This window comes from Habropoda laboriosa, unplaced genomic scaffold (genome assembly GCF_001263275.1).
Source record: "Habropoda laboriosa isolate 0110345459 unplaced genomic scaffold, ASM126327v1 scaffold62, whole genome shotgun sequence".
Lineage (NCBI taxonomy): Eukaryota > Metazoa > Arthropoda > Insecta > Hymenoptera > Apidae > Habropoda > Habropoda laboriosa.
Window position 1 is genome coordinate 1,277,000 of NW_017100177.1, and position 25,945 is coordinate 1,302,944.

Genomic DNA, 25,945 nt, shown 5'->3' on the forward strand with positions numbered 1-25,945 from the left:
AAAAAATACCTCTAATTAGAAAAAGAGGTGTACTGGATGGGAGATGATTTATGTGGAGCAGTATCCACCATTTAGTATCTCATGTGTTCATTTTCATTATGAGTTTGCGAGTTTGATGTCCCAAATTTACAAGTATAAGCTGAAAAAGAAAATAAAAAATTATCTATTCTACGACTATTACAAGAATTGGACTATTATACAATTAAATGCATTTACAACTTAGATAAAATTTAAGACAATTTGAAATGAAATTTTATATTTTCTAGTTTTTAATAAAGTACTTTTATATTTTTGAAAATGAATTCTCAAGATTATGTCGAGAATATATAAATAATAATAATAATGATGTTTATTTAGAAATGTTATAACTACACTTGAAATTATCTAAACATAATATATTAAATTTCTTTTGTAAAAATGGTCATAATTCATTAACATACGTATTTTTGGAATTAATCCATGTTTAGGACAAATAATTAGGAAATAATAAAAGAAAAAAGAAATTATCTCGTAATGACCGATAACCCAAGGAACTGCACTTACAGATAATTATATTGACCTTTTAAAGGAAATTTATAACTCACGTGAGCAAACTCGTGCAAGATAATGACATATATTTATTACAATGACAATCATTGATATATTAATCTACATATTCCATTATAAGGCATCTTTCACATTATTATTTTTTTTAATTAAAAACGAATACACATACATTTGTATAGTATTTCAAATATTTAATAAAGAATGTATAATTTATATATTTTTTAAATCGAGACGCATATATGTATTTGTTTTAGTATCCTGTTTTGAAGTCTTTTCTCGCTGGATCGCTCTCTGGCACGTTTTCAACTATTTTATTTCAACCATTGGATCTTGTTAAAACCAGACTTCAAAGTCGAGTAAATCTTCATCTTGAGTAAGTGAAAAATATCATTCTCCTTTTTAATCGTTTCATATAAAATTTTTCTTTCAATGGCTGTCTTATGACTGATTTTTATATTAGTACTCCAAGAAACGGCACTTTAGGAACGGTAATACATATTATTAAAAACGAAAATGTGTTCGGACTATGGCGGGGTATGACTCCGGTAAGAATTTAGCAATTACTAAATTTGATTATGTTCATTAAAAAAAAAAAAAAATTTCAGTCCATTACCAGAGTTGTGCCTGGTGTAGGATTATATTTTTCATCATTACACTGGTTAAAGCACACATTGCATCTAAAAGATCCACTTACACCTACAGAAGCTCTGTTATTAGGCATTACAGCAAGGTCTATGACTGCAGCTCTATTAATTCCAATAACAGTAGTGAAAACACGTTTTGAGGTACGTGCAGTTATTATAAATACACTTACATTCCTTATACAATATATGTTACACTATATGAATAGAAAATATACAGAAAATAAAATTAGGTAATTAGATGTAAAAATATTGATACTGATAAATCTAAAATATTCTACTTAATACAAATTGTATGGATTTACGAAATTTAACGTTGATTGCATTTTCATAGAGTGATGTGTATAGATATAAGAGTGTAGGACAAGCACTGAAATTAATTTACAAGCAGGAAGGAGTAAGAGGTCTTTCGAGCGGGTTAATACCAACGTTACTAAGAGACGCTCCATATAGTGGTCTTTATCTCACATTTTATACTCAGTTAAAGAATGTAATCTCTAAAACAGGTAAATTCTTATTGAAATTGAAAATGCATAAAATATCTCCGCGATACGATTATATCTTTGTAACATATATATCTATTTTTAGATTTGCCCTGCTCCATATCGTCAGCTCCGATTCATTTTAGTTGCGGAATTTTAGCAGGAATATTTGCTTCTATTGTAACACAACCTGCTGATGTAATTAAGACAAAAATACAATTATATCCTAACGAATTTAAAGGTGTTCGGAATGCAGCTTTTAGGGTTTATAAGAAATATGGTATGTTAGGATATTTTAAAGGCATTGTTCCACGAATGTTGAGAAGGACATTAGTGACTGCAATGGCTTGGACCGTATACGAAGAGGTAGCAAAATTTTTAAATCTTTTAATTTTTTATTGTTAAGACAATTCTAAAACAAATCACACGAATGAAATAATATATTATTTTTAGGTTACAAAAGGTATGGGGCTTAAATAAAATTGTTTCTATTTAATGATATATAACTTTTTGGTGTTTGTTGACATAAAATTTAAAGAAATTAAATAATTTACGCATGGTGGAACCAAAGTCATTTAACCAATACAGATATTTACACTTGATGTACAGTATTTTAGTTTGTACAAAGATAGTTTGATTATAGCAGACAATTGTATTATAGCAAATATTACTACTATGTACAGTATTCAGATAGAATATCCTATCGCTCAATAATGTATTATTAATGTATATACTTATTTAATAAATTTTATAATTTGTTAAAGATTGTACAGTGTCTATTATTTTGTTTATAATTCCGACAATTTTAATGTTTGCATGTCTTTCCAAAATAACCTGATACTTTCATTGCAGTACTGTTTTATTAATTTTAATTAACAATCTTATGAGTATTACAATGCAAATTATAGACGATTTACCTTGATGTCTGTCTTTTTTTATATGTAGGTAGCCTAAAGTAACATTTGCATCGGATACGAATAAATTACTAATAAATTTGTTTTTTAAAGATATTTTTTCATTGTATAACATAATGTTGACAACAATAATTGTGTATTGAATTTTAAGAACTTTGATTTCTGTAATCAACTTTTAAGAAAGCGCGATGCGGCAAAAGTGAACTCAAACGCAAGTGTATAAAATTCATGATTGGAATTTTTAGATTATGCAAAATCTTTACCTTAATATTATATTAAGCAGTGTGCAAGTGAGCCTGTTGCATTGGTTACATCCCCATGGCATGTCTTCTGTCTGAAAATAGACAATACAGTTTTTAAAAATAATGATTTTATTATGTTTTTTCTCATATTAATTCCGGGTCGTTACCAAACTGCAGGATAACATATTTGTATATTATTTGTTAACCTTTCCCTAATATATGAAATATTTAAAAAAAATATCATACTTTGGTCGGCTACATGTGTGGAAAAGCAGATCATATAATTAAACCTGATCATCTTTGCTTGTGACATTGGAAAAAAAGAATTTATAAAAAAAAAAGTTTCACAAAGTTTAATCATAATAGTTAATGTACTTCGTAAAATAAAATAAATTTTAAAACCCAATTAATATTTATTATAGTGCAGTAATATAAGAATGGAATGAATGTGAAATAAAAATAAAATGATGACAATGATAAATTTTAATTACAAAACAGTTGAAGTCCTTTTAGGAGTAGGATTTTTCTTACTCCAATGTAACAATACAAGACGATCCTTTATTTAAAGCCAATATTTCTGTACTTTATTTGATAAGTCCAGTTGGTACAAAAAACAGATTATTAAGTGTGTGAATGATTGATTTATCATGAGCTAACACGAGTCACACAAATGTAGTACGCGTGTAAAGTATGAGTTTTTTATAAGCCGAAATGAAGGACGCGACAAAAAGAATAAGACAAGATATGATTAAAGGGGATGTCCTCGGAGCACCGTAAGACACATTCCATGTGACCTGTCATCAACCCTCAAATCGCTGTACCATGACACTATAAGAATTACGACTTTCCAATAAGAAAATTTCACCGAGCTTCGCCATGTCCTGTCTTTCAAGAACTAAAAATAATGGAGAAAAATGCATGCAAAGGGAAGAATATGCATCATATATGATACATGTTTCTCGAACTTGTACAAATAAAATCGAAAAGACGACGATGCGACTATATGCCAACATATAATAATCCCGAATTATTTATTGATTTATCGATTATAGCCAGATGGCTGTTAAATAAGTATATTTTACATTTCTGGGCTATACATATAAATCCCTTGTCTTAAATATTACGATTTTATTATCTGAAATTGAATAATTATAATTATTCCTCTTTGGGTTCACAGTGGAAAATATCCCTGACTAGCTAATAAAACATTACTCGGTTTTAAACTGAATATGCTCCAGTAAATTGCAATTAGGGAATAAGGAAAGTAAGAGCAGGAGTTTGTTATCATAACTTTAAGCACTCAAATATCGTTTCAAAATAAAGATCACCATTTTGAAAATATCTAACTTTCCTAATAAAAGGACATGTTTGGTATTATCATTCCGATATAAATACCTCAGAAATGCGTAGTAGAAGCTAGGATTGTATAGTCACAGTCACACAGGGCACTGTTGTGGCAGGTCTACGGAAGTAGGCACTGTTTCCTCCACTAAACCACTAATTTCTTTTCGACAAAAAAGCTATGCAGTCGTTGAAATTACATAATTGATTTACCCTATGAAGACATTATACCGATCAAAGCAAGCATAGGTATACCTTCTCCTATCTTGCTCTGTAGACAATATCTATAGTACTACATGATAAAAATACCTTTCGTATGGGTACAACTTTACTACTCCTTGCTCGACATTACCTCGATGCACCGTTTTTCAGTAATATGTTACAGAGCAAGCTCGTCACTTTGAAAATTAAACGCTGTACAAACAGGTCCATATGAAATTTAGTAAGAGTGTTTCTCCGATTAATAGGCAGGACCAGAGACTGGCTCGCTGTGACTATGCCATTCTTCAAAATTACAGATAATTATCATGTATATATTATGTGCATCTAATGAAACTCACCTGGTAAAGAACCTGTACAGTAATTGAGACGAATATGGTATATTGTTTAGTGCATACCTGGCTTACTTCTCACTCACTAACCAATCAAGAGTAGTTACTTGTGACTTCGACTTCTAGATCGATGGCGGCGTCGGCTGTGATGACTTGAGCTTCGATGATCACGATTTCCTAAAAATTTAACGCATTCTTGATTATTCAAATTTAACAATAGTGTACTATATATTTACCTTTATCTCGAGCATGACGTCGGTGATCGTCGTCTCGATGTCTGTCATGTTTATCTCTTGATCTGCTTCTACTTCTGTGTCCAGAATTTCTAAGTATAAGAGATACTATGAAATAATCATATATTACATTGAATAATTTAATATAAATGTTCAAATAATTTACCTGTGACTGCCTGAATCATGTCTGCCTTTGTCATCATCACGTCTACGACGTTTATCTCTTTCTCTGTCCCTATCCCTATCATCTCTTCTTCTTCTATCAAGTTCTTCATTAGCACGTGCTCTTTGTTTCCTATCTTCCTCCCTTCTTTGTTCTTTTTCATCTCTAGCTTTCTCACGTTTACTCTACAAAATTATTTTTGTACCAGTTATCATCTTGAATTATTTAAACATTTTTATATGTTATTATTAAAAACTGTAAGTGTTACCATAATTTCTTGGAGAGCACTCTTTAACCTAGCATATCCAACATGTTGTTTACCCATTAGATGATCATCAATTCGTTGTTGAGCATCTCCAACAATAAGAAACGCACCACATACATCACATACTTCCATTTGTTTTTCTTGTGCAGCAGCTAATTCAGCAGTCTAAAATAAATTAACATTTCATTATTTTCTATTATTTTATTATGATATTTCATATTGTGTATTATTTACCTGATTATAGTGACTATTATCATTAGATTTTCGCAATGTTTCTCTCTCTTCTTTCAATTGATCGCATAATCTCATTAGGCCCTGAGCCTGTTCTACATTGCCCTGTATACCACTTTGCTCTGCTTCTTCTACAAGCTTATTAATTTTCTCAGTTAAAAGTGCAATTTGTTCTTCATTTCTTTGTGTTTGTGCTGGTGTCAAAGTAGGCTAAACAAATGTACAAAACTTATAAACCTTTTTGTCATTGCTTTAATACAAAAATACAAGGATTGACTGAATCATAGAATTAATTCTAAAATTAATTTTACCGCTTCTGTTCTTCCAATAAGAGCTAACCGTTGTTTTCCCTTAATTATTTTTCTCTCAACCTCGTTCAACATACTTTGACAAAATCTGATAAATTCATCCTCATATTGTTGTTTTCGATAAGAGTACGGTGCTTTCTCGAATAATTCTCTAGCCTCGTCATCGTGTACTCGAGAACACGCTCCCAAATCAGCTCTCGTATTAACAAATAGATCGTGGGGGCAAAATTTAACTAAATACAACTTGCAAAACTAGAAAGGATAACGATAATGTTATAAAACTACGACGATACGTTAATGCTTGGTAATTAAAATACATTAACGACTACGTTGTCGAAATATCAGCGCTCTCGTAAACTTACCTCAGGATCTTCCCAATTAAGTTCTTTGGGTTTTTCGTTGGGAAGAACATTTCTATTTCTTCCCATAAGCTCATCCAGCAAAGCAGCAGCAGCAGCAGCAGCCATATTCCGAAATTCTTGATTGCGTGTCTTTTATCAAGAGTATATGAAAATACACCGATAATTTTTGGAAAGACGCTATGGGAATAATTTTCTCACGTTCTACGTAAAGGATGCAATAAATAACGAAACTTGGTAAATTCAAACCGAAACAAGACAAATTCACAGGGACATTGAGACACAAACGAAGTGATAATACTCTGATTCTAACCCTGAAGTTTTTTACTTCAGAAGGCGGTAGTGTAGCAAACAATATGGCGAAACTGATAGAAAGTACACGAAACGAACAAGAGAAAATCGAAATTTATACTCGTTCAATTCGATAAACAATGAATATTAAACGAATCTTAACTTGTTTTATATTTCTGACAGCTGTTTGTTTCCTACAGTTTGTAGTACAATACCTTGTGAAATTAAAAAATGCTATATAGTAGAATGCAATATGAATCGCGGTACGATGTTCCTCCAACCTCCATTACTACGTAATATAAAGTGAAACATCAATGTCTATTTTGTAACAATAAATATATATATACATCTAGTTTTGTTATTATTTTCTTTGCAAGGATATAAAAATAATCGTAATCTTAATTATATTTAACAAACATATACATGAATTAAATGTTTTATATATTTCGCATTACACGTAATTCGTTTAAACGGTAAACTGACTATTTCTGCGCGTACACAAACTTGAGCGCGCCTTATTTAAATTTTGCGCCGTTTCAAATAGACAAAATTAAATGGTAACTTGTTACTTTTAGGAAATATCAAAAATGCCTTTTAAAATATATCTATAGCAACGTTTCTAAAGTAACAAATGCTATTAAATATAACGTAATAACAATTTATTGGTTATCACTGTTAAGCTAATGTTGATTACACATGTGTTAGCATACTCACAATATGCATAAATATAACTTGACATCAATTCGATACGTTAATTACAAAAATTTCAACTTAAAATACCGACGAATTTCTACGGAATAGAAAAAGAAAGAAAGAAACAACGAAAGCACGAAATGATTTACATTCTAAAATTAATTTATCGAGTTACAACTATACTTTATTATCGAATAAATATCGCAATTATCCCAGAAGTGTTTCTTTTCCTCATGATTTCAACGCAAGATGTATGATGACACCGTTGTGATTTAATTAACGACAAAAATGCGACGATGAGTGTGACGATGAATGATTATTATAAAAACGACGGCCGATAGAATTTATTCGTACTCTTCGTCATCAGGTCGTACTTGGGGGAATCTTCTCACAGGCTGGTGTTGAGGTTGCGGACGTCTATGCTGAAGAGGAATATTCACCTCCTCGGGACTGCGGAAAACTTGGTTCACCGGTAAACGAAACTGTGGAAGACCTGCTGACTGTGGGCGCGCCGATGGTGGAATGCTATTCAACGTTGGTGGTTGAGGACTTCCGTACGCCTACACATACGAATTCACCATTTTATTTCATCTCCACGTTGACACGTCGAAAAGACAGCAACGTTTTAATAAAGCCTTACAGGTGATGTTGGACGGCGAATAGGCGCAGAAGGAGTAATTTGATAGTCACCAACCTCACGTTCATCCGGGTGAATGTCTGCGGGGAAATATCTTTCGCTGTATCTCAGGGTCACGTTAGGTTTCGTCTCAGCTTCCGCCAAGTTCAACGGTTTGTAGAGATACTCGTTGACGAAATGATACTGCGAGCTCTTCTTGCAATTTATGTCACCGCTTGGCGGCATACAGATCAGGTGAACCTGTAACAGAGACATGTGATTACCAGGCCACCGTCGCGACTAGCCTCGAATGTTTCACGAGAGAAAGGAGTTTTCGTGCGATACTTACCTCCTTATTTGCATCTTTGCCACCGAGAAAAGGAACGTAGAGTCGATTACCCCGGAAACGCGTAACGACGTACCCGGTTATCGGGGCAACAGATCGTGCGATTTATGATTGACTTTGCTTAACTGTTTCCTTGGCGTGGAACACCGGAAGTGGGTAGGGTGAAAACGTGGCCACGTGTGTGTAAGGTGAAATTTACTTATCAGCGGTATTTAAAACTGAATTTCTAACACGATCGGAGGTATTTTATACCCGTGGAACGTTTTCACCGAGCAACTTTAATTACGCGTAGAAAGGTCACGATTCGTGTGGTCAGGTAATAGAACGAGTATTGAAAAGTGGTTCGTGTTTAACACTTGGAGTGTCGGTTACGAGAAAAGATTCGTATTTCAGTGAATTTTCGTTTAATCGATCGTTAAAAATTACCTGATGGAACGTGAATCCTTCGGGACAAACCCACGAGTGTTTAGCATTGTCTTGACAATAGTGAAAGACCTCGCAATTAAGATCCTCATCTGCGTAATAGCCGGTTTGTTTGTTCACACAATCGAATTTGCTTTGAGGCAAGAGGATTGTCAAACGATCAGGCTCTTCTTTCTCTTCGATTTCTTCAGGATCCTTTAATCACACAACACCGTCAGTGGCATTCTATTTAAACGTAGAAAGAAAGCGACTTATGAAGCGAAGTCGTTTATGTAACGCGCATTTATTTCTCAATTCTACTCCTCGGAAAAACAATAAGATCAACTCGGTAAAATCAGCCTCGACGATCTACCGCAAACGATTACTTAATTTCGACAAGGCAGATCGCCGAGATACCGAACGGAATACGTAATTATTGGAAATCACCAGTGGAAAAAACTAAAACGGTTTCGTTCTCCGTGAAAACTATTTCTTCTCGTTGCAACGGTCCGCCGTTACGCAAGTTTATTGTGTGGAACTTCAAACAATGGATGCAACAATTTCTTACAATACTTTCACCTTACCGGCGGAGAGACAAAGCGTAACAAAATTTCACCTGTATCGATCGCGACACCCGAAAATTTCTTAATTCCTTCTTTCTCTCCCTTCTTTCACGTTCGATCCATATTTCACAGGTACAAACGTTCCCGTCGAACCTTACATAATTGCGTGGAAACTTGGTTGTTTCCTAATCGTGTTAAATCGACTGTACGAGGAGATAACGTGAGAATGCAACGATCGAACGATCACGAAACAACAATTACCCTAGCATTTGGCGGTGGTCCTCGAAGAACGGAACGTGGTGGTCCATTCACTCTGATAGCCGTTTGATCTAGCGACGGTGCCGATGGTTTACGGTACAACTGTAAAGAAGAAGAAGAAATGCACACGCTATAAATTTCGAATGATTCATGGAAGCGTGCCGAGGTCTTCACGCGTGGTCACGCATGGCGATATAAATTCATCGATACGTTCAAATCGACCGAAAGTAACTAATTTTTACGTAACACCTTTACATAATATCCAACGACACACGCAATATACCTGTGCTTTCGTAACTGCTTTCGTTGCAGCTAATAATTTAACCGAACATCGCCCGAGGCCGGCAATTAGACAAAAAAGGTAAGAGTCGTTACGAATGGAAGAAAAACAGATGAGTTACCGTGTGAATAAGTAACAATTCCACTACTTACAGCCGGTTGACCGTTTTGATTCCTGTAGACAGGCGTTGGCGTAGGCGTGACAATGTTATCCTCGTAGCTGTTATCGCGAAAACCTTGACCAGCGCTGAGGCCAGCCGAGTATAGCGGTCCTAGGCTGGACGATTTGCCCGGAAATGGCACTCTTTGTTCAAGATCGTAAGGACCCTGCGCCGTTACGGTCGCAGCTAAGGCCGCCGCCACACACAGCCAATACATTCTGCAAACGGAGAACGAGAGTTGTTTCTTTTCTTTCTCTTTTTCCTGTAATATCCGCCGCGGTAATTTTTCACCGTCCACCGTGGACGTGCTTGATGGATTTTTGCGTTATGTGGCACACGGAGAAAATTTATTACGTTTAAGGCACGAGGGAAAGTGACCTTGGTCATTGGTGGTTGAATCGAAGTGAAAAGCGTCTCGGATATATTTCATTCGGATTTACGTAAAACGACGTGGCTATTAAGATTGATCGATCTCGTTTAGTATCTGGTAAACGTGGTATTTTCATGGTGATCCTCGATATTTGTACGATTTGATCGAGGCGATCGTTCAATATTCACCGAGCTGACGGGTGATTACTGTGTTTCAGCGGATGAACGAGCGTTGGAAATTGTAGACGATAGGAATGTTAATTGGTAATTTTTGCTCTTGAACGTGGGTGAGAGAAATTACGGTGAAACGTGGTGAAAGAATTTTACCGAAGAAAGTAGAATTGGTCGAATTTTCGAAGAAAATATACGTTCCAGTCTGTGAGACTTGTTGAATTTTCGGTGACAGTTCTATTGTTTGTCTTGAAACAGGTAGGTGCGTTTGCACTTGTATCGATAATGGCCGTGGAAAGCACCTTACTTTCTAAGTGCGTAAAACACGGACAGCGGTTTCACGATTCGTTGGAAACATCTCACTCGTAACGGTGATGATGATGTATCGCGAGAGATCCGGTGCTTTCGATAAATTTGAAAGGCTCGTCTTACGAAAGTGAACCTCCTGACATGTCTACGGTACAGATCTCTCGGTTTGTCGAGAGAAACTTCTCTTGAAACGTGACAAATGTGAAAGACAAGGGGGAAATGGGGCGACGAGGTAAAACGGGTCCGCTTTTTTTAACGCGTCGTTCAAAGTGGACAGCGATCGATGTAAATTAAAAATTCAATTCTCCCTATCTCGAGTTCGTTTCAAAGACACAGCTTCCAGTTTCGATGTCACGAAGAAAAGACACGTTTCCTTCGTTCTTCGCTTTCTCCCGGCAAGTCGCTTTTCCTTATTTCGACCCTTATCAACGAAATCAGCCGTTCGGGAAAGCAACCAGGTCACCAGTACGCGTTTCCCTTTTACGACGACGAAAAAATGAAAAGAAAGAACCGATGAAAACTGGAGAAAGATTTTCTGAAACACGTTACAAAGGTCGAATGTGTAACCCGTTTGTCCCCTCGCTTTAATACAACTTTTACGCAACTTGCACCGCGGACGAGATCTCGGGTCATCGCGTAACAACCGCTTCACGAGGGTTTTCCCTTGATTAACCGGTCCATTTAAAGAAACAAAGTGGCGAATAATTGGTCACGTTGAGTTACGGAAGAATGTAGTTGTCGCTCTTAATGAGAATCTTGTCTTTACTTAGCCGTAAGAGCTGGAAACCGGCCGATCGTTAAGAGGTAGGCCACAAACTTGGCGTTGATCGGTAGCTCGAGTGAAAGTGAGAGGGTCTGCGTATAAAAATGGTACCAGTTGAGAAAAATCGGAACGTATCTGTCTCGGGTGTTGCGAATTATGTTATGGTGTAAGAGAGCATGCAGATCGCGAAACAATATCGTCCAAGGTTCCTACCTAGAAAGGACACCGATGACAGAGGGGTCTGATACGAAACCGCCTAAGTGGACCCTCGGTACGACCGACCACCGCTGCTTTTTCGTGCTCTCTTTCTATTTCAGTTTCACTGGTATCTCTCATCGAGGAAAATCGTAGAAACTTTCTCCGCGTGTACATGATCGGACACGGTCAGCGTGTATTACTCTTAATACTCCAGGCAATTTCGCGAAATTATGCGTAATTGCGCGAATTTCATTCCGGTTTTTCCCAGTGAAATGTATCGTTATTTGTCGTAATTACACACTTCGTTACAAACAAACGGGTAGACTTTCTCGAAGCTACCGTCATTTGTGCAATTAAAAAAATAACATTGGAACGATGTATCTCCGAGAAATTTCACCAAGTTAATTCAATTGAAGAAATGAATGAAAATAATTGAAAAATTAACGAGTTGTTGAAAGTGAAAACAAAAAAAGCAATATTACAAAAGTAACCGATGTTGCGGGATAGCGTAATTGTCTACTAATGAATTAACAAAGAAGAAACGCGAATGATGGATGTCGAATTTAATTTCAACGGTGTTTTGTAACAGGTGTTTCTTTTTTTCTTATCATTCCAAAGAAGTCGCGAATGCCTCTGAAATTGGAAGCTGATCCCTTATGAAAGAAAGCAATTGCATAATGAAAAAAGAGATAGTTGTCGGGTAACTACAAACGAGAGGAACGCGGCGGCATAATATAATCAGTGGAGGGCACACGTAACTGGTCGGCCAGTTGTCAGACTTGGACATGCTCTTACGGAAATCTGGAGCATGCTTTATACTCCTGACAACAATTTTTTTCTTTCTTTTTTCTGTCTCCGGTAGATCAAAGGCTGGCGGTCCTAAGAGTGTCGACCTTTTACCGTCGATCACCTTGCTCCGGAATTTTAGGTATACGAAACATGCTGCAAGAACTTTCAAAAGTGCACGATAAAGTTGTAAAATCTAATTGTATCAATCTATAGGTATAAATAAAAATAACTGAAAATGTTAGAAATATTGTTTATCGAATAAAATAAATAATAAAAATAAATGCAAATAACAGATGAACGAGTGTGGTTAAAAGTAGAGCAGATTGTTTTAGGAATAAGTCTACGGGCATGCGAATAATTAACGAAAATAGTTGAAACGCGGCGTAACATCAATTAAAAACTAGCACCTACTGCTAAAATCTTTCATAAATTCCAAAGCTACAGTTCCTGATCGCCCTCGCACAACCGGTTTGCTTTCTCGTTTCTAAGGCACGTGCCATAATCTCCGCTCCACCATGCATAACGACGATAATTTCGCAAATTTTTCATACCATTTTCCCCTTAAAACCTATCTACTGTGTTATGTACATTGGTATTCCGATCTGTTACGTCCTCTTATTATTCAATCGAATATCTCCATCAATCTCACCCTTTTTCTCTTAATTTCTTTTCTCAATCGATACCGAACGATTGTTCACACCGTTCGAACAGAAAGAACACCAATGGTACACAGAGGAGAAGAAGTCAGGAAACTGAGTGGAAAAAACACTTTGCACTGTCCAATTTCGCGTCACTGATCCCACAATTTTCTTTTCTCCTTCCTTTTATTTTTTTCTTTTAGAGACGTACTATTTACCCCGCTTACCTGTCAACGACGGAGGTAGAGGAGTATAACAGGCACGATGGGCGGGATTGACAACACACGAGCTTTATCTCGGCCGGCCGGTTCTTCATTCTCTTATATAGCGTGTCTCGCTGAAAGTTACCTCCACCAAGGTAATATCTGGTGTCGCTTTTAGGGTAGTGGGAGAGAGAGACACTGGCCGATGCATATTGTAAAACAGGCTGTTCCCCGAAATCTTCGAACTGCGTGATCTTGAATAAACGGAAAAGGAACATCGTACAGTGATCGGGTTCGCTAGGCAACGTGGTTTTGACGTAACGTTTAAAAAAGCATAATTGCTGTTTACCGTCTCACTGTTACATCGAACACGAAACGATCTTAACGAGGCAATTGAAGCGATTTATTTGGAGACCAGATTCTGATAAGAACACCGAAGAATGTTATGTTAATAGAATCGAGAAGAACGGGATTACGATCGCTGAAGGAAGTTTGTCTTTTCACGACGAAGAAGACAGAACTGCACGACTCGAAGGGGTTACAGTTACTTCTTCAATTCATTCGAAAGCTATATTTGATCCAGCGAATGTGCTTCAGAAATGTTTGAAAGAAAAAAAAAACGATTTTATCTACGAAGCGCGAAAAAGTTTCTTTCGCGGTGGTACACACGATGTTTCGTAAATTCGACGAAATTCGATGGAATTTATAGAAACTTTAATTAAACAGATTAGATACGAAGTGAAATTTCAAGTTATTCATCATCGTTGTAACACGGGATTTTTTCCTACGCAGCTAGAAAAGGATCAAATGGAAAGTAATTAAGAGGAAGGGCGCAAATCGTGTTAAACGCGAGATATGCATATGTAACAGAGCATGTGCCGCGCTGTGAAATGTAATCGATTGCGGGTAGAGCACGGATATACCCGGTTGCGATTCAGGAAAGTGGAATAAAACGCGGTGCGAAATCAGAAATTCTGCTGGCGAATTCCACGGATTTTATCCACCGTTGGGCGAGCGAAATTTCGATGAATCGAGATGGAAAAATAGCCGGAGCTAATGACATACAATTAACGACAATATTCCCGCGGAAGAATGTCTCTGTTCATGGTTAATGAGATATTAACGAAGCGTCAGGGGGGAGAGAAAAAGGCATCGAACGTATTGCACGGTTGAATGCAATCCTTACGTCACCGATATCTAAAGCCTTTCGATACTTTTTACTTCTGTACACACGAGACTTCACACCCGATCGTTTCCGCAAAAGTACATTATACTTTCGATAGCGACGGAGATCCAAACGAAATCGAGTGAGCGATCCTTGGCTTTCTACCGCGCCGCACCGAACGAAAATTTTTCCCTTTCGAGAGTAGGTCGTCGTACCGTGTTTCGATGTCAAATTTTTACGTCTCTATTTGCATGAGGCGTGCGTGATTTCAATTCTAATGCGAAACGACGAAACTTTATTTTCGTCTTCTGCGGTGCAGCGAAAAAATTTCTCGATCCGTTTCACCTTTACAATTTGTTTCAAGTGTTCGTAGAAATTCTCGTTTACAGTTTGAAAAATTTGGAAAAATTCGCGCACTGAATGAATCAACGTTGCTTCTTTCCCCGTATCGTTCGGCCTATTTCAGCGCATCTTTAAATCTCTCCCGTACACACAGCATACAAACGCGGACTTTAATTGCTTTTCACCTAAATCACGAGTTGCACGCTGTGCCATTGAGATGTCTAAAGTGGGTTAGTTTATCCTCGCTTAATTTAATTGCCTTTCACGGAGAATCCATATCTTCGCTTGCATTCACAAAAAAAATCTCGTAATCGCGTACTTGCGTCTGTACGTTTACATATTTCTTAATCAGTCTTATTAATAATTACAGTTGCATTCAGATATTCAATTATTCGTCTCACAGTGATAATTCAACGGTATGAATCTTATCGATTTTACGTATAAATCGAACAATCTTAAGTAATCGACGAATATGAAACGGATTTGAAAGATGAAACGGAGAAGAAAATCGAAAATTCACGGCTGGTTGTGAAACTTTCGATCTCTTTTTCTTCGATTTCTTAACTGTTCGGGAGCGTGAATCGTCTCTTCTTTTTCCCCCGTTGGATTCAACGCACTGTTTAGCGTGTAATTTATTGAAATCGTATGGAAACAGATCGCATGGACTTTCTTTCTAGAAGAGACGCCTATCGAAGGTCATTGTTTTCACTTAACGGAAATCGTCGAGTGACTCCTTTCGATCGATCCGATCGACAAGATCCAAGGATTCGTAGTGTAATTACACTTTCTTCGTTCTTCCATTCGGAACGTTTCTTTGTCCAGCGAATCGTGCCAAAATGCTTTTGTCTCTCTTCACGTACAAACATTCCATAATTATTTCACAAGATATTTATTCAGTTACATAAATTTACAGTTGAAACACGTATTGACAAACACTCGCTGTCTTTTTCTTCGCCGTGAAATCTAGTTCAAGCGACACAAGAATGTACTCGATCGAGCAATTAACGTCGCGAATTTTTTCGTTAGCTGTACCTCAGGCGAAACTAGTTTCACCCACGCGTTCGATAACTTCGTTCAAAGGATCGAACCTTCGTTGGACAATGGTATCGAACAGCATCGGGTATTTCAAAAGCCACGTTCGTTACTTAGAAAATTGACCTCGTCGAAGAGAATTGAGACGTTTTCTTTCGTTTCTTTTCTTTTCGAACCGGTTTCTACGCTAACTGCAACTGAGTTTAGATCGGCGCGTATAAAGTATAAAATTCCGTTCCGCGGTTCACAAAGATGACGAATGTGTCTGGTTTAATGCACGCGTTAGCCGCGGTTAAATAATTCATCGACCTCTCATTCTTCCCCATCAATTATCCGTTTTTCATTACAAAACATCAGACACCTTATCTCGGATCTCCAAACTTTCACATCGCTTGTAATTTGAACAATATATCGTTTTCACGATGGAAAGAAGAAAAAAAATTGAAAGTGAACATTGCGGTACATCATCTTAAGCGCTTCATTATTACAGCAAATATATGTACATAATTAAGTCTTATAATTGTGATTTTTCTATCGATCAGTTTGGTAATTTCGATGTACAAATAGATCGTTAGATTATAAGTTCCGCTAATCAATCGGTGTGTGGATCAGTCTTATCATTTCTGTGGAGGCGTGGTATCGATAGAGTAACAGATATTCGGGTGCTATGGACGTATGAAGGCGTAAGGAATACTTTCACCGAGGCTGTCAGACCTACAGGAGAAAGTGTGTTCGCCCTCTGTTCCGCCCCTGTACTACGCAAATGGACCATTAAAGAGGAGAATGAGAAAAACCAGACGAAACTGTTAATTAAAAGGCGGAAGGTGAACTTCATTCTAATCGCTTGAGGATGTTCATTTTCACCCTCGATTGATCATCTTGATCCCACCTTTTTGACAATCTTACGTAGCTAGTACGTTTGTTACACCAGTTCAGGTGAATGACCGTCACCTTTACGCGCGCATTCTTTCCATTCACGAGATCAACTCATGTTAACGCTATACGGTATGCAAATGTAGAGAACTGCAGCGAATAACACGCTGCCTTGTTAACATCGAGGTTTATTTTCGTCAACGAGAGATACGTCAGCGTTTCTACGTTCTTTTTCTTTTCTTTCTTTCTTTTACCGACGATTTCGCAATCGAGCGAAGAAAGTTACGTTTTGACAGGACAACTCTTTCTTTGGTCTTTTTACACGAATACGCAAGTATAGTGTGTATACATCTGTACGCCTTCATTTCGAATTGCTACGCAAATCGATTGAAATTATGTGTTTGAAGTATGTAGTATGATTTTTGTAAGAATCCCAAGGACAGGCGTGCTATTACTTTCTCGTTAATATATTACGATGAATTCTAATGTTGCAGTTATTTTCTGTAACGCTGAATTTATAAAGGTACGAAAGTGTTTTTTTCTTTTTAACGCAATTTTCTTCGAAAGGAACGAGACATTCTCTTTTTACGGTAAATAGATTTTGCATGTAAATAAGAAAGAGATGATCAGTTTCGTATTATTTGTTACTAACGGTGAACAAGTAGTTCGGGCAACTGCTATATCGAAATATACACGTATGCGTATGAGTACATTAGTTAGAGTGGAATAGATGTTTGCATAGCGGTATTGGTTTTTTTTATTAACGCTTCCTGCTTTTGCGCAGGTACCACTTTCTACGTAACTTGAAAATATTATAATACAATATTATTGACTAACACGTTTCTACTGTTTATCCGTGTAAATAAAAGATACTCTTTGATGTTTTACGCGATATTTTTAAAATGGAATAGATAAAGGGTGTAAGAAATTTATGGAAATACATTTTCAACTATAAATATGTACATATTGAATGTCGTAGTAATAAATAGGATACATACTTTATCTGATATTTTGTTAGTTTATACATATATGTCTACTTAACGTCGATTTACGATTTTACATCATACTCTTTTTGTTCTTAAAAATATTTTTAACAAAATAAAAAAACATCAGTCATTTCTCAGTCAATGCTTTCGACGCATCATCGATCAACGATGTGCAAGAAGTAACTACTGGAAACAATAAATGAATGCTTTATACAACTTTGTTATAATACATACTATTCATTCATTGTTGACAGCATGACATTTGCCAACAAACTCTGCGATCACCACGTAATTAAACAAACACTTATGTTTCTATACATCCTTCGATAAACAATATTGTTTAAATTTAAATTAATCTTCCATGATTGAATTTTGCATGATGCACGACATATAAAAACTAAACGTATAATTTTAAAATAAATAACTAAGGTAACAGAATGAAGCATTTCCTTATGTACATAAGTATTTAGTTTTCGGAATCTGTATTGTCGTTTGCTAGACCTGTCACTTGAGACTAGAAAATATTTTACTTAAATAATTTTAGGATGCAAGTATAGCGAAAAATTTTGGTAGTGTATCTAAACAGACACGTTGTAATAATATGACCTAAGTAAATTTGTTGTAATTTCAAATACATTAACAATATACAGAGGTATCGTAGATTTCAATCGCGCATCAACTTTGGTCACGTGGTCTCCGATACTTTGCGAGATCGAATAGTTTTTTTATGTTTCACTGGCTCTGTCGCACTGTCGTTGTCGGACATTGAAGAATCTCTCAACGTTTTCCTGCCACGTCCCGCGTTTCTTTCTTCATTTTCGGACCCAACAGATTCTCTGTTTGACTTCCGCCTTTGACGTTGTGGAATTGGACTTTGAACTTCCATAGCTTCACGAAGATGTTTTCGTTTTGCTTCCCAAAACATTTCTTGTCTTTGTACTATTTCAGGATATCTATCGAACAAATTGCATTTACCAAATGAGTATCAGATCGTTATATTCATTGCTTTTATAATAAACATAATACCTTTCACTAAATTCTTTAGTAGGTGGAATAATTAAATGCCATCCTTTTTTAGGTTCATGTACTGCTAAATTTATAAATATTTCTTTAATTTCATCAGGAGGTAATTTAATAACAGATGACATTGTCTTCCGGTCGAGGAATTCGTTTTCCGTAAATGATAATAACTGAAATTGCATAACTTTAGTACAATAGTAATTTTTGTTTTAGCAAATTATATAGTAAACATAACACTTACTACATAATCCCTAGCCCTACACATAAGTTCTGCTGGAATGCCATTATGTGATGATATAGTATCTTTTGGGTACAGGAGTTCACTATTTACAACCCAGTTTCCTTGTACTAAAACTGCTGCTTGTTGTAAATATTTTAAAATAGCTGTTGTTTCTTGATCTGGTGATAAAATAGACCTTAATTGTGGAAAGGATATAACTTTGGCTGTAAATGAAATTTTTATCATTAATATGTAATAATCTAAGATTAATATACATAGAGATTTTGAAATCACTAACCATCTTTCATGAGCATTCTCACTTGATCAAGAAGAGGTAAAGTCCTAATATAATTAAGACATGTAGCATGATTGGAAACATCTGATTTAAAACCTTGTTCTTCCTTCACTGATGGTGCTAACAATTCTAAATATTGCTGACTGCTTAAATTCAGTGTATTTACAGTCTCATCAGTAGCAGAACAAAACATTTCTAAACATGTGAGCTGAAAATACATGTTTTTACAATAAGTATTTAATAAAATTTATTTTTTAACAATATGATCAAATGGATCAAGCAATATTAACCTCTGATTGAGGTGTATTTGCTGGAATATAATTTGTGTGAATCCATCTTTCTTCCAAACTTTTCTTAGTATAATGCTGAAAGGATTGTTCTTGCATCTTTTTCATAAATTCAGGCTTTTGCCTAGCAAAGGTTACATTAACTTGTTTTGGACCTTCTTCTTCCTCATCTAATTCTGTATATTAAAAAGTAATATTATAAAAAGATATAAGCAACTTAAATTAATGTAACTTTATCCAGATACTACCTTCACCCATATTTTTGGCTTCTTCTCTTACACGTTTATCACTTTTATCAAGATAATTAAACTGTGGACGCATTTGAATAATTCCTCTCAGTGGTGTTAGATGCAACTCTCCATCTTGAAAAATACCAACTGCATAATTGGAACAGTTTGGTAATGCTCGAGATGAATGCAACAATGTTTTATCCATAAGATTGCTATAGCATGAAATTTGTAACATATAATAAAAGGTATATAAATAATTTATTGGTGTGATTTTTGAAATACCTGTCAAATGCCTTTTCATCATCTGCTTGATCAGTCCTTGAATCTCCATCTGCATTTAATGCAATTTGTTCACCTTTGCTTTGATCATAATTGACACTATGTGTATCTATTGCTACTTCTATGAGAACTTCCTGATTTTCTGGTTTTATTGAGGTTTTTAAGAAGGTTGTATTATCATAACCTTTCCAAGCAGGACGGACAGGATATTGAAAAATAAATAACTTATCTGCAAGTGTTTGTGATAGATACACTGGAATCTAAAAAAAAATTAAAATTTTTCATTTCCCTCTATCTCTAACTACATGTATGATTTTTATACATTTTCCTTTTTTCATTCACATGATTGTTTAATAAAAAACAAGATATATAATTATAATTACATACTTTGTATTTTATAAAATTTATTTAAAATAAGAATTTTACATTTCTATCAGTTTACATAATATGGTATCTATGGAGTGCGTAGCATGACTTATTATAATATAATAAACAAGAATAAGTAGATAATCACTTTAATTATGCATAATTATATTACACGTGACAAAATGTACATTATAACTAAAAGTAACCTAAAATTAAAATATCAAACAGAAAGTGAAAATACGTTTACAAACCTCTTTAACCACTGGATCACTTTCATTTTCCATCTTATTAGTATTAGACATTTAAATAATATTTACTTCTTATTTATTGTTTGATGCTACCCAAACGTTTTTTCATGCAAACACTGATTTTTATACCACGTTTTTGAAGTAGATAATTCAGATGAAGTAGGTAGATAAAATTTATACTTGCTGGATGTAGTACACTAAAAGATAGACATTGAAATGAAACAATTATATGAATTTTTTGTTATTAAATATTATTGTATAAAGCTATGTAACAATAATTGAGTCTAATAAGTAGTAATATATAATACTAAACTATAAGTTTGTTTTTTAAATATATTTTCATCTAACTTCTATATCTCTATGACTGTAGTGTGGACTTTATCACTCCTACCAATGCAACCGAACTTAATCGGTTATATTACTGTCAAATTCTAATCCATGTTAAAACACGTTGTAATTTTATTTGATATTTGTAAATATAAGTAAAGTGATTTGAATTTTTAATGATATATATGTAATCCATGAGTGATCTACAATTATGTTTATAATAATCTGTGTAAAAATTAAGGTTAACTTGTAAGTTACAGGTTAACGAGACTTTTGTGTTGATTATTATTTATAAAAATGCATTAGTGTTTTCCATCCAATATGGAAATTGAATAATAAATGTTATTAAAACAATTGTACTTGACAGTTTATTTAATATGTAAGTATAATACAGTAGAGCATTTTGCTTTGGAATTATAAGACATAACTACAATGTCTTTATCTTTTTATTATGGTATAGTGAATACTTGTAAATAAATTTAAAAAATGACATCAATGCTTGATAAATATGAAGAAGCATATGATGCAGAAATGTATCTTGATAGGGTAAGTTTCTTTATTTGCAGCATAAATTATTAACTTTTCTACTTGTGTTGTTTATAAATGAAACAAAATATTGAAAAGTAAATGTCTTATTAAATTTTTAGAGTACAGCAGGATTTATTCAAATGAAATTCCAAAATGATGGACCAATTTTTACAAGGCAAAAACTTAATTTTGTACCAACTGATCAAATTTTACATTTTGTTGTTAATAACAATATCAATGTCATTGCCATGAGTAACAATACTCTCTTACGTAGTGACATGAAAGATCCAAATTCACTAGATGGTAATGTCTTTAATTAACATTAATAATATAAAGCATAAACTGATACAAGACATTTATTTCAGTGATTGATATATCAAAATATACAACAAATATGAAAATATCAGGAATGTTTCTTGATCCTTTGGGTAATCATTTGTTAATAGCTTTTGTTGCAAAGTCTGAAAATAATTCACCTCCTGAATTATATTACTTACACAGAAAAACAACAAAATTGAAACAGGTAAATGAGATGAACAGGTATAATAAATATTATATATTACATATGATGAGAGTTTGTATCAATTTATATAATTATATATATATAGTCTTCATGATTTGTTCATTTAGGCAAGTAAATTCAATGGACATGAAATTACTGCTGTTGGTTGGAATTTTTCAAATACTTCAGAAACCGCTACAGGTCCAATTCTCTTAGGAACTTCAAAAGGTCTCATTCTTGAAACAGAAATTGATATAGATGCTGATAAAATATTTAATTTAAGCTTGGAACAATATTGGCGTCAGGTATAAAAAAAAAATGAAAGTTAATTTTTAATATCATTATCAGTAAACATTATCATTCCTTAATAATAACAATATTTCCCTTATATCATTGTTCATTATGTCCAAAGCTTCCTAACTATTTACCTCTTTATGGTGCTAAAGAGGTAGAAGGATTGGTGAGTTAGAAGTTATACTTTTTGCATGTGTAAAATACTCATTTTCTGGAAATATAGATATTTCTGGCCACAATGAAAAATTATGACTTTTTAGTCACTTTAATGTGTGCTTATTAATATTATGCTGATTTCATATCATAGCCACAACTTATCATCATATAATGTAATATTGTATAATGTTATTATATAAGCAATGTTTGATTGTTGTTTATTTTAGGTGTTTGATATAGGAGAAGATAGTAAACCACCAATTACTGGTTTAGTGTTTCATAAAATACCAAATACTGACAAATATATGATTATTGTTACCACTCTTATGCGAATTTACCAATATATTGGACCAGTACAAAATCCAGAAGAAAAACCTTTATTGCAACAAGTTTTCAATAAATATTTAAATACACCAGGTAACATTTTGTTATCCATATTTCATTAAGTTACATTTATGCTACTTGTTAAAGCAGTGTTTTTACAGAAAGCTTTATTGAAGTACTAAGTTCATTACCTTATTCTAAAATGCAACTCTATTATTCTGCACTTGGTGCTTTACCAAAATCTTTTGGTTGGTTAACCGAAACTTGTATATTATATGCTCAGGTGATAATTATTTTACTATTACTTGATTTAAATGTATCATTCAGTGATACTTCTTATACATAATATTCATTTTTTAATCATTTGGAATTTACCTAGATTGATCCACAAGTGGATCCAAAAAATGTATTAATAAATCAGCAAAGGTTAATTTGTTCTGAAGCAAGTCCAATGAAAAACAATGATTCAGAAACACCATTATCTCCTGCTCCATTATCTTTTGTTTTGACAGAATTTCATGCATTATTAGTTTATACAGATCGTGTTAAAGGCATGTCACTTTTAAATGAGAAATTGATATTTGAAGACATTTACAATGATGTATGTATAATGGAATGAAATTATAATGTCAATGTAATTCTTACGATTCGGTGAGATTGTTAAAAAGGACCTAATTTTTATAGGCTGTTGGAAAATTCGTTAATATTACCAAAGACTGTATAACACATTCTATATGGGCTTATAGTGAAAGAGCAATATTTAAATATAAAGTTAATAAAGAAGATAGAAATGTCTGGCAGGTAAAATTAATTCATTGAGTGAAACTTTTTATACAAATTAACAAATACATAAATTATATTTAAATAGGTTTATGTTGATAAAGGCGAATTTGAACTTGCAAAACAATATTGTAAAGATAATCCAGCACATACAGATGAAGTTCTTGTAAAGCAAGCAGACATGCTTTTTAAAAATAAGGAGTAAGTTGAAGATTAAAATATTTTAAATTTACTATTTAATAGATTGTTACAAAATTATTTTAACGTTATTTTATAGATATGAAAAAAGTGCTCTTATATATGCAGATACACATTCATCATTTGAAGGAATTTCTTCAAAATTCCTTCAGGAATGGCAAATAGAGGCATTAAAAACATTCCTTAAAAAGGTATTATATTTGTCGATTTTCATTATTTAAATTTAAACATTTGAAGTAATTTAGCTCTCTGTGCTTAGAAACTCGAAGGATTGAAACCCCAAGATAAAACACAAATAACTATGATTGTTGTATGGATGACCGAGTTATTTCTGAATCAAATGGGTGAATTACGGAATAATAATACATCGTACTTGCACGATTCACAGTATTTGGAACTGCAGAAACAGTTTGATAGTTTTCTTGCAATACCAAAAGTAGAGGTATTAATTACAAAGATGTAACGCTGTTTTACAGAAAATAGTTAAAAATTTCGTTCAATTTACAAAAGATTACTTTAATTTTAGGAATGCATAAAAAGGAATCGTAGCACCATATACGATTTAATGGCAAGTCATGGTGACAAAGATAATCTGGTTCGTTTGACTATAATGCACTGTAACTACGAAGAAGTGATACGTCAACATTTATATAAAAATAATTATTTAGAAGCTCTTGAAGTTTTAAAAAGTCAAAACAATAGAGAACTTTTTTATCAGTTTTCTGGTATTCTTCTGAGAGAGTTACCACGTCCTGCAGTGACTGCTTTAATGTCACAAGGTTCTTTGTTAAAACCATCTAAGCTACTTGCAACCTTAGTAGCTTGCACTAGTGATGAAAAACACGTGAGATACTTACAATTTGTATTTTTTTATTTCTTCCAAATTTTAGAGTTTCTATTTAGTCAGTTTTTGGTGTTCCAGGCCAAAGAAGTAATCAGATATTTAGAATTTTGTATATATGAACAAAGTTGTCAAGAACAAGCAATACACAACTTTCTATTATTACTATATGCTCGTTATAAACAAGATGAAGTAATGCGTTATATTACTTCTCAAGGTGATTTTTAAGTTATACTTTTTCATTAAAAATATAACGAAAAAATATTTTTAATAAAAATATCTACATTTTTTCAGGACAAGATATAAATATGGTATATTATGATGTGCATTATGCATTACAATTGTGTCAAGAAGTTGGTTTAACAGAAGCTTGTGTACAATTGTCTGCTTTACTTGGGCTCTGGACAACAGCGGTTGATTTAGCTTTAACAATTGGTGTTAATCTTGCTAAAAAAATAGCTGCTATGCCTTCTGATAATGAATTAAGAAAAAAGTTATGGCTAAAAATTGGTAATTACGGATGCGAAAGCGAAACTTCATAGTTTATACCAATTCTTATTAATATTAATTTTAGCTGAATACGTGGTTCGAGAGAAAGATGATATTAAACAAGCAATGGAATTCTTGCAACATTGCGATATAGTCAAAATACAAGATATACTACCATTCTTTTCAGATTTTGTTACTATTGATCACTTTAAAGATGCTATTTGCAAATCATTACAGGTAATATAATGTCACATATAGCATTTAGTTATTAAATATATAAACAGATACTATTTATTTCCATTGTAATTCATAGGAATATAATCAACATATTCAAGATTTGAAGGAAGATATGCAAGAAGCAACAAAAGCAGCTGAAGATCTCAGGAAGGATATACAAGAATTTAGAACGAGGTAAATAGACAAATAGGTAAATAATGATATAAAATAGGTAAATAATGATATAATATAAGTGATTTTCTTTTTTAGGTGTACATTGGTACATGTAACAGATAAATGCAATAGCTGTAATATCCAATTATTATTACGACCTTTTTACGTATTTCCATGTGGACACGGATTTCATAGTGATTGCCTTGTAGCTGCATTAACACCTATGTTGTCAATGGATCAGAGAACAAAGCTAGTTGATCTACAACGTCAACTGACCGCTCTTTCTAACAGATCTGAAGACACTACATCAGCTGGATCTGCATATTTATCTATGAAAGATCAAATCAAGGCTGACATTGATGAATTGGTAGCCTCTGAATGTTTATATTGTGGAGAACTTATGATTGAGTAAATTATTTTTTTAAATTTATATTCTTCTAATAATTAA

General features: G+C 33.9%; 5 protein-coding genes across 5 annotated transcripts in view; 2 read left to right on the top strand and 3 right to left on the bottom strand.

Annotated features, from left to right (window-relative positions):
- The window catches only part of LOC108578827 (solute carrier family 25 member 38-like), a 2,622-nt gene extending 473 nt beyond the window's left edge, over window positions 1–2,149 (top strand). The window contains exons 2-7 of the mRNA XM_017942228.1: window positions 801–919; window positions 1,007–1,091; window positions 1,152–1,331; window positions 1,522–1,693; window positions 1,776–2,035; window positions 2,123–2,149. Coding sequence (XP_017797717.1) covers window positions 801–919; window positions 1,007–1,091; window positions 1,152–1,331; window positions 1,522–1,693; window positions 1,776–2,035; window positions 2,123–2,149 — 843 coding nt within the window. The remainder of the gene's footprint in view (window positions 1–800; window positions 920–1,006; window positions 1,092–1,151; window positions 1,332–1,521; window positions 1,694–1,775; window positions 2,036–2,122) is intronic.
- Window positions 2,150–4,568: 2,419 nt separating this feature from the next.
- LOC108578825 (luc7-like protein 3) lies at window positions 4,569–6,852 on the bottom strand. Its single transcript, XM_017942226.1, has 8 exons — window positions 6,783–6,852; window positions 6,280–6,408; window positions 5,921–6,169; window positions 5,613–5,819; window positions 5,382–5,543; window positions 5,117–5,298; window positions 4,954–5,042; window positions 4,569–4,894 (listed from the first exon to the last, which is right to left on the bottom strand). Exons 2-8 carry the CDS (start codon window positions 6,382–6,384, stop codon window positions 4,821–4,823), a joined length of 1,068 nt encoding a protein of 355 aa, XP_017797715.1. The 5' UTR covers window positions 6,385–6,408; window positions 6,783–6,852; the 3' UTR covers window positions 4,569–4,820.
- Window positions 6,853–7,604: 752 nt separating this feature from the next.
- On the bottom strand, window positions 7,605–10,102 carry LOC108578826. The gene is made up of 5 exons (XM_017942227.1): window positions 9,878–10,102; window positions 9,449–9,547; window positions 8,649–8,840; window positions 7,901–8,137; window positions 7,605–7,820 (listed from the first exon to the last, which is right to left on the bottom strand). Exons 1-5 carry the CDS (start codon window positions 10,100–10,102, stop codon window positions 7,605–7,607), a joined length of 969 nt encoding a protein of 322 aa, XP_017797716.1.
- Window positions 10,103–18,408: 8,306 nt separating this feature from the next.
- Window positions 18,409–20,722, bottom strand: LOC108578865 (DNA-directed RNA polymerase III subunit RPC5). Its single transcript, XM_017942275.1, has 8 exons — window positions 20,672–20,722; window positions 20,058–20,314; window positions 19,794–19,987; window positions 19,549–19,721; window positions 19,262–19,466; window positions 18,985–19,187; window positions 18,750–18,913; window positions 18,409–18,676 (listed from the first exon to the last, which is right to left on the bottom strand). Exons 1-8 carry the CDS (start codon window positions 20,720–20,722, stop codon window positions 18,409–18,411), a joined length of 1,515 nt encoding a protein of 504 aa, XP_017797764.1.
- Window positions 20,723–21,335: 613 nt separating this feature from the next.
- LOC108578811 (vacuolar protein sorting-associated protein 18 homolog) lies at window positions 21,336–25,909 on the top strand. The gene is made up of 19 exons (XM_017942208.1): window positions 21,336–21,374; window positions 21,456–21,541; window positions 21,643–21,826; window positions 21,889–22,046; window positions 22,154–22,330; window positions 22,438–22,485; window positions 22,703–22,892; window positions 22,961–23,082; window positions 23,179–23,400; window positions 23,484–23,600; window positions 23,668–23,780; window positions 23,857–23,968; window positions 24,037–24,219; window positions 24,304–24,621; window positions 24,700–24,835; window positions 24,913–25,128; window positions 25,193–25,344; window positions 25,421–25,518; window positions 25,594–25,909. Exons 2-19 carry the CDS (start codon window positions 21,482–21,484, stop codon window positions 25,907–25,909), a joined length of 2,922 nt encoding a protein of 973 aa, XP_017797697.1. The 5' UTR covers window positions 21,336–21,374; window positions 21,456–21,481.
- The last annotated feature ends 36 nt before the right edge of the window (window positions 25,910–25,945 follow it).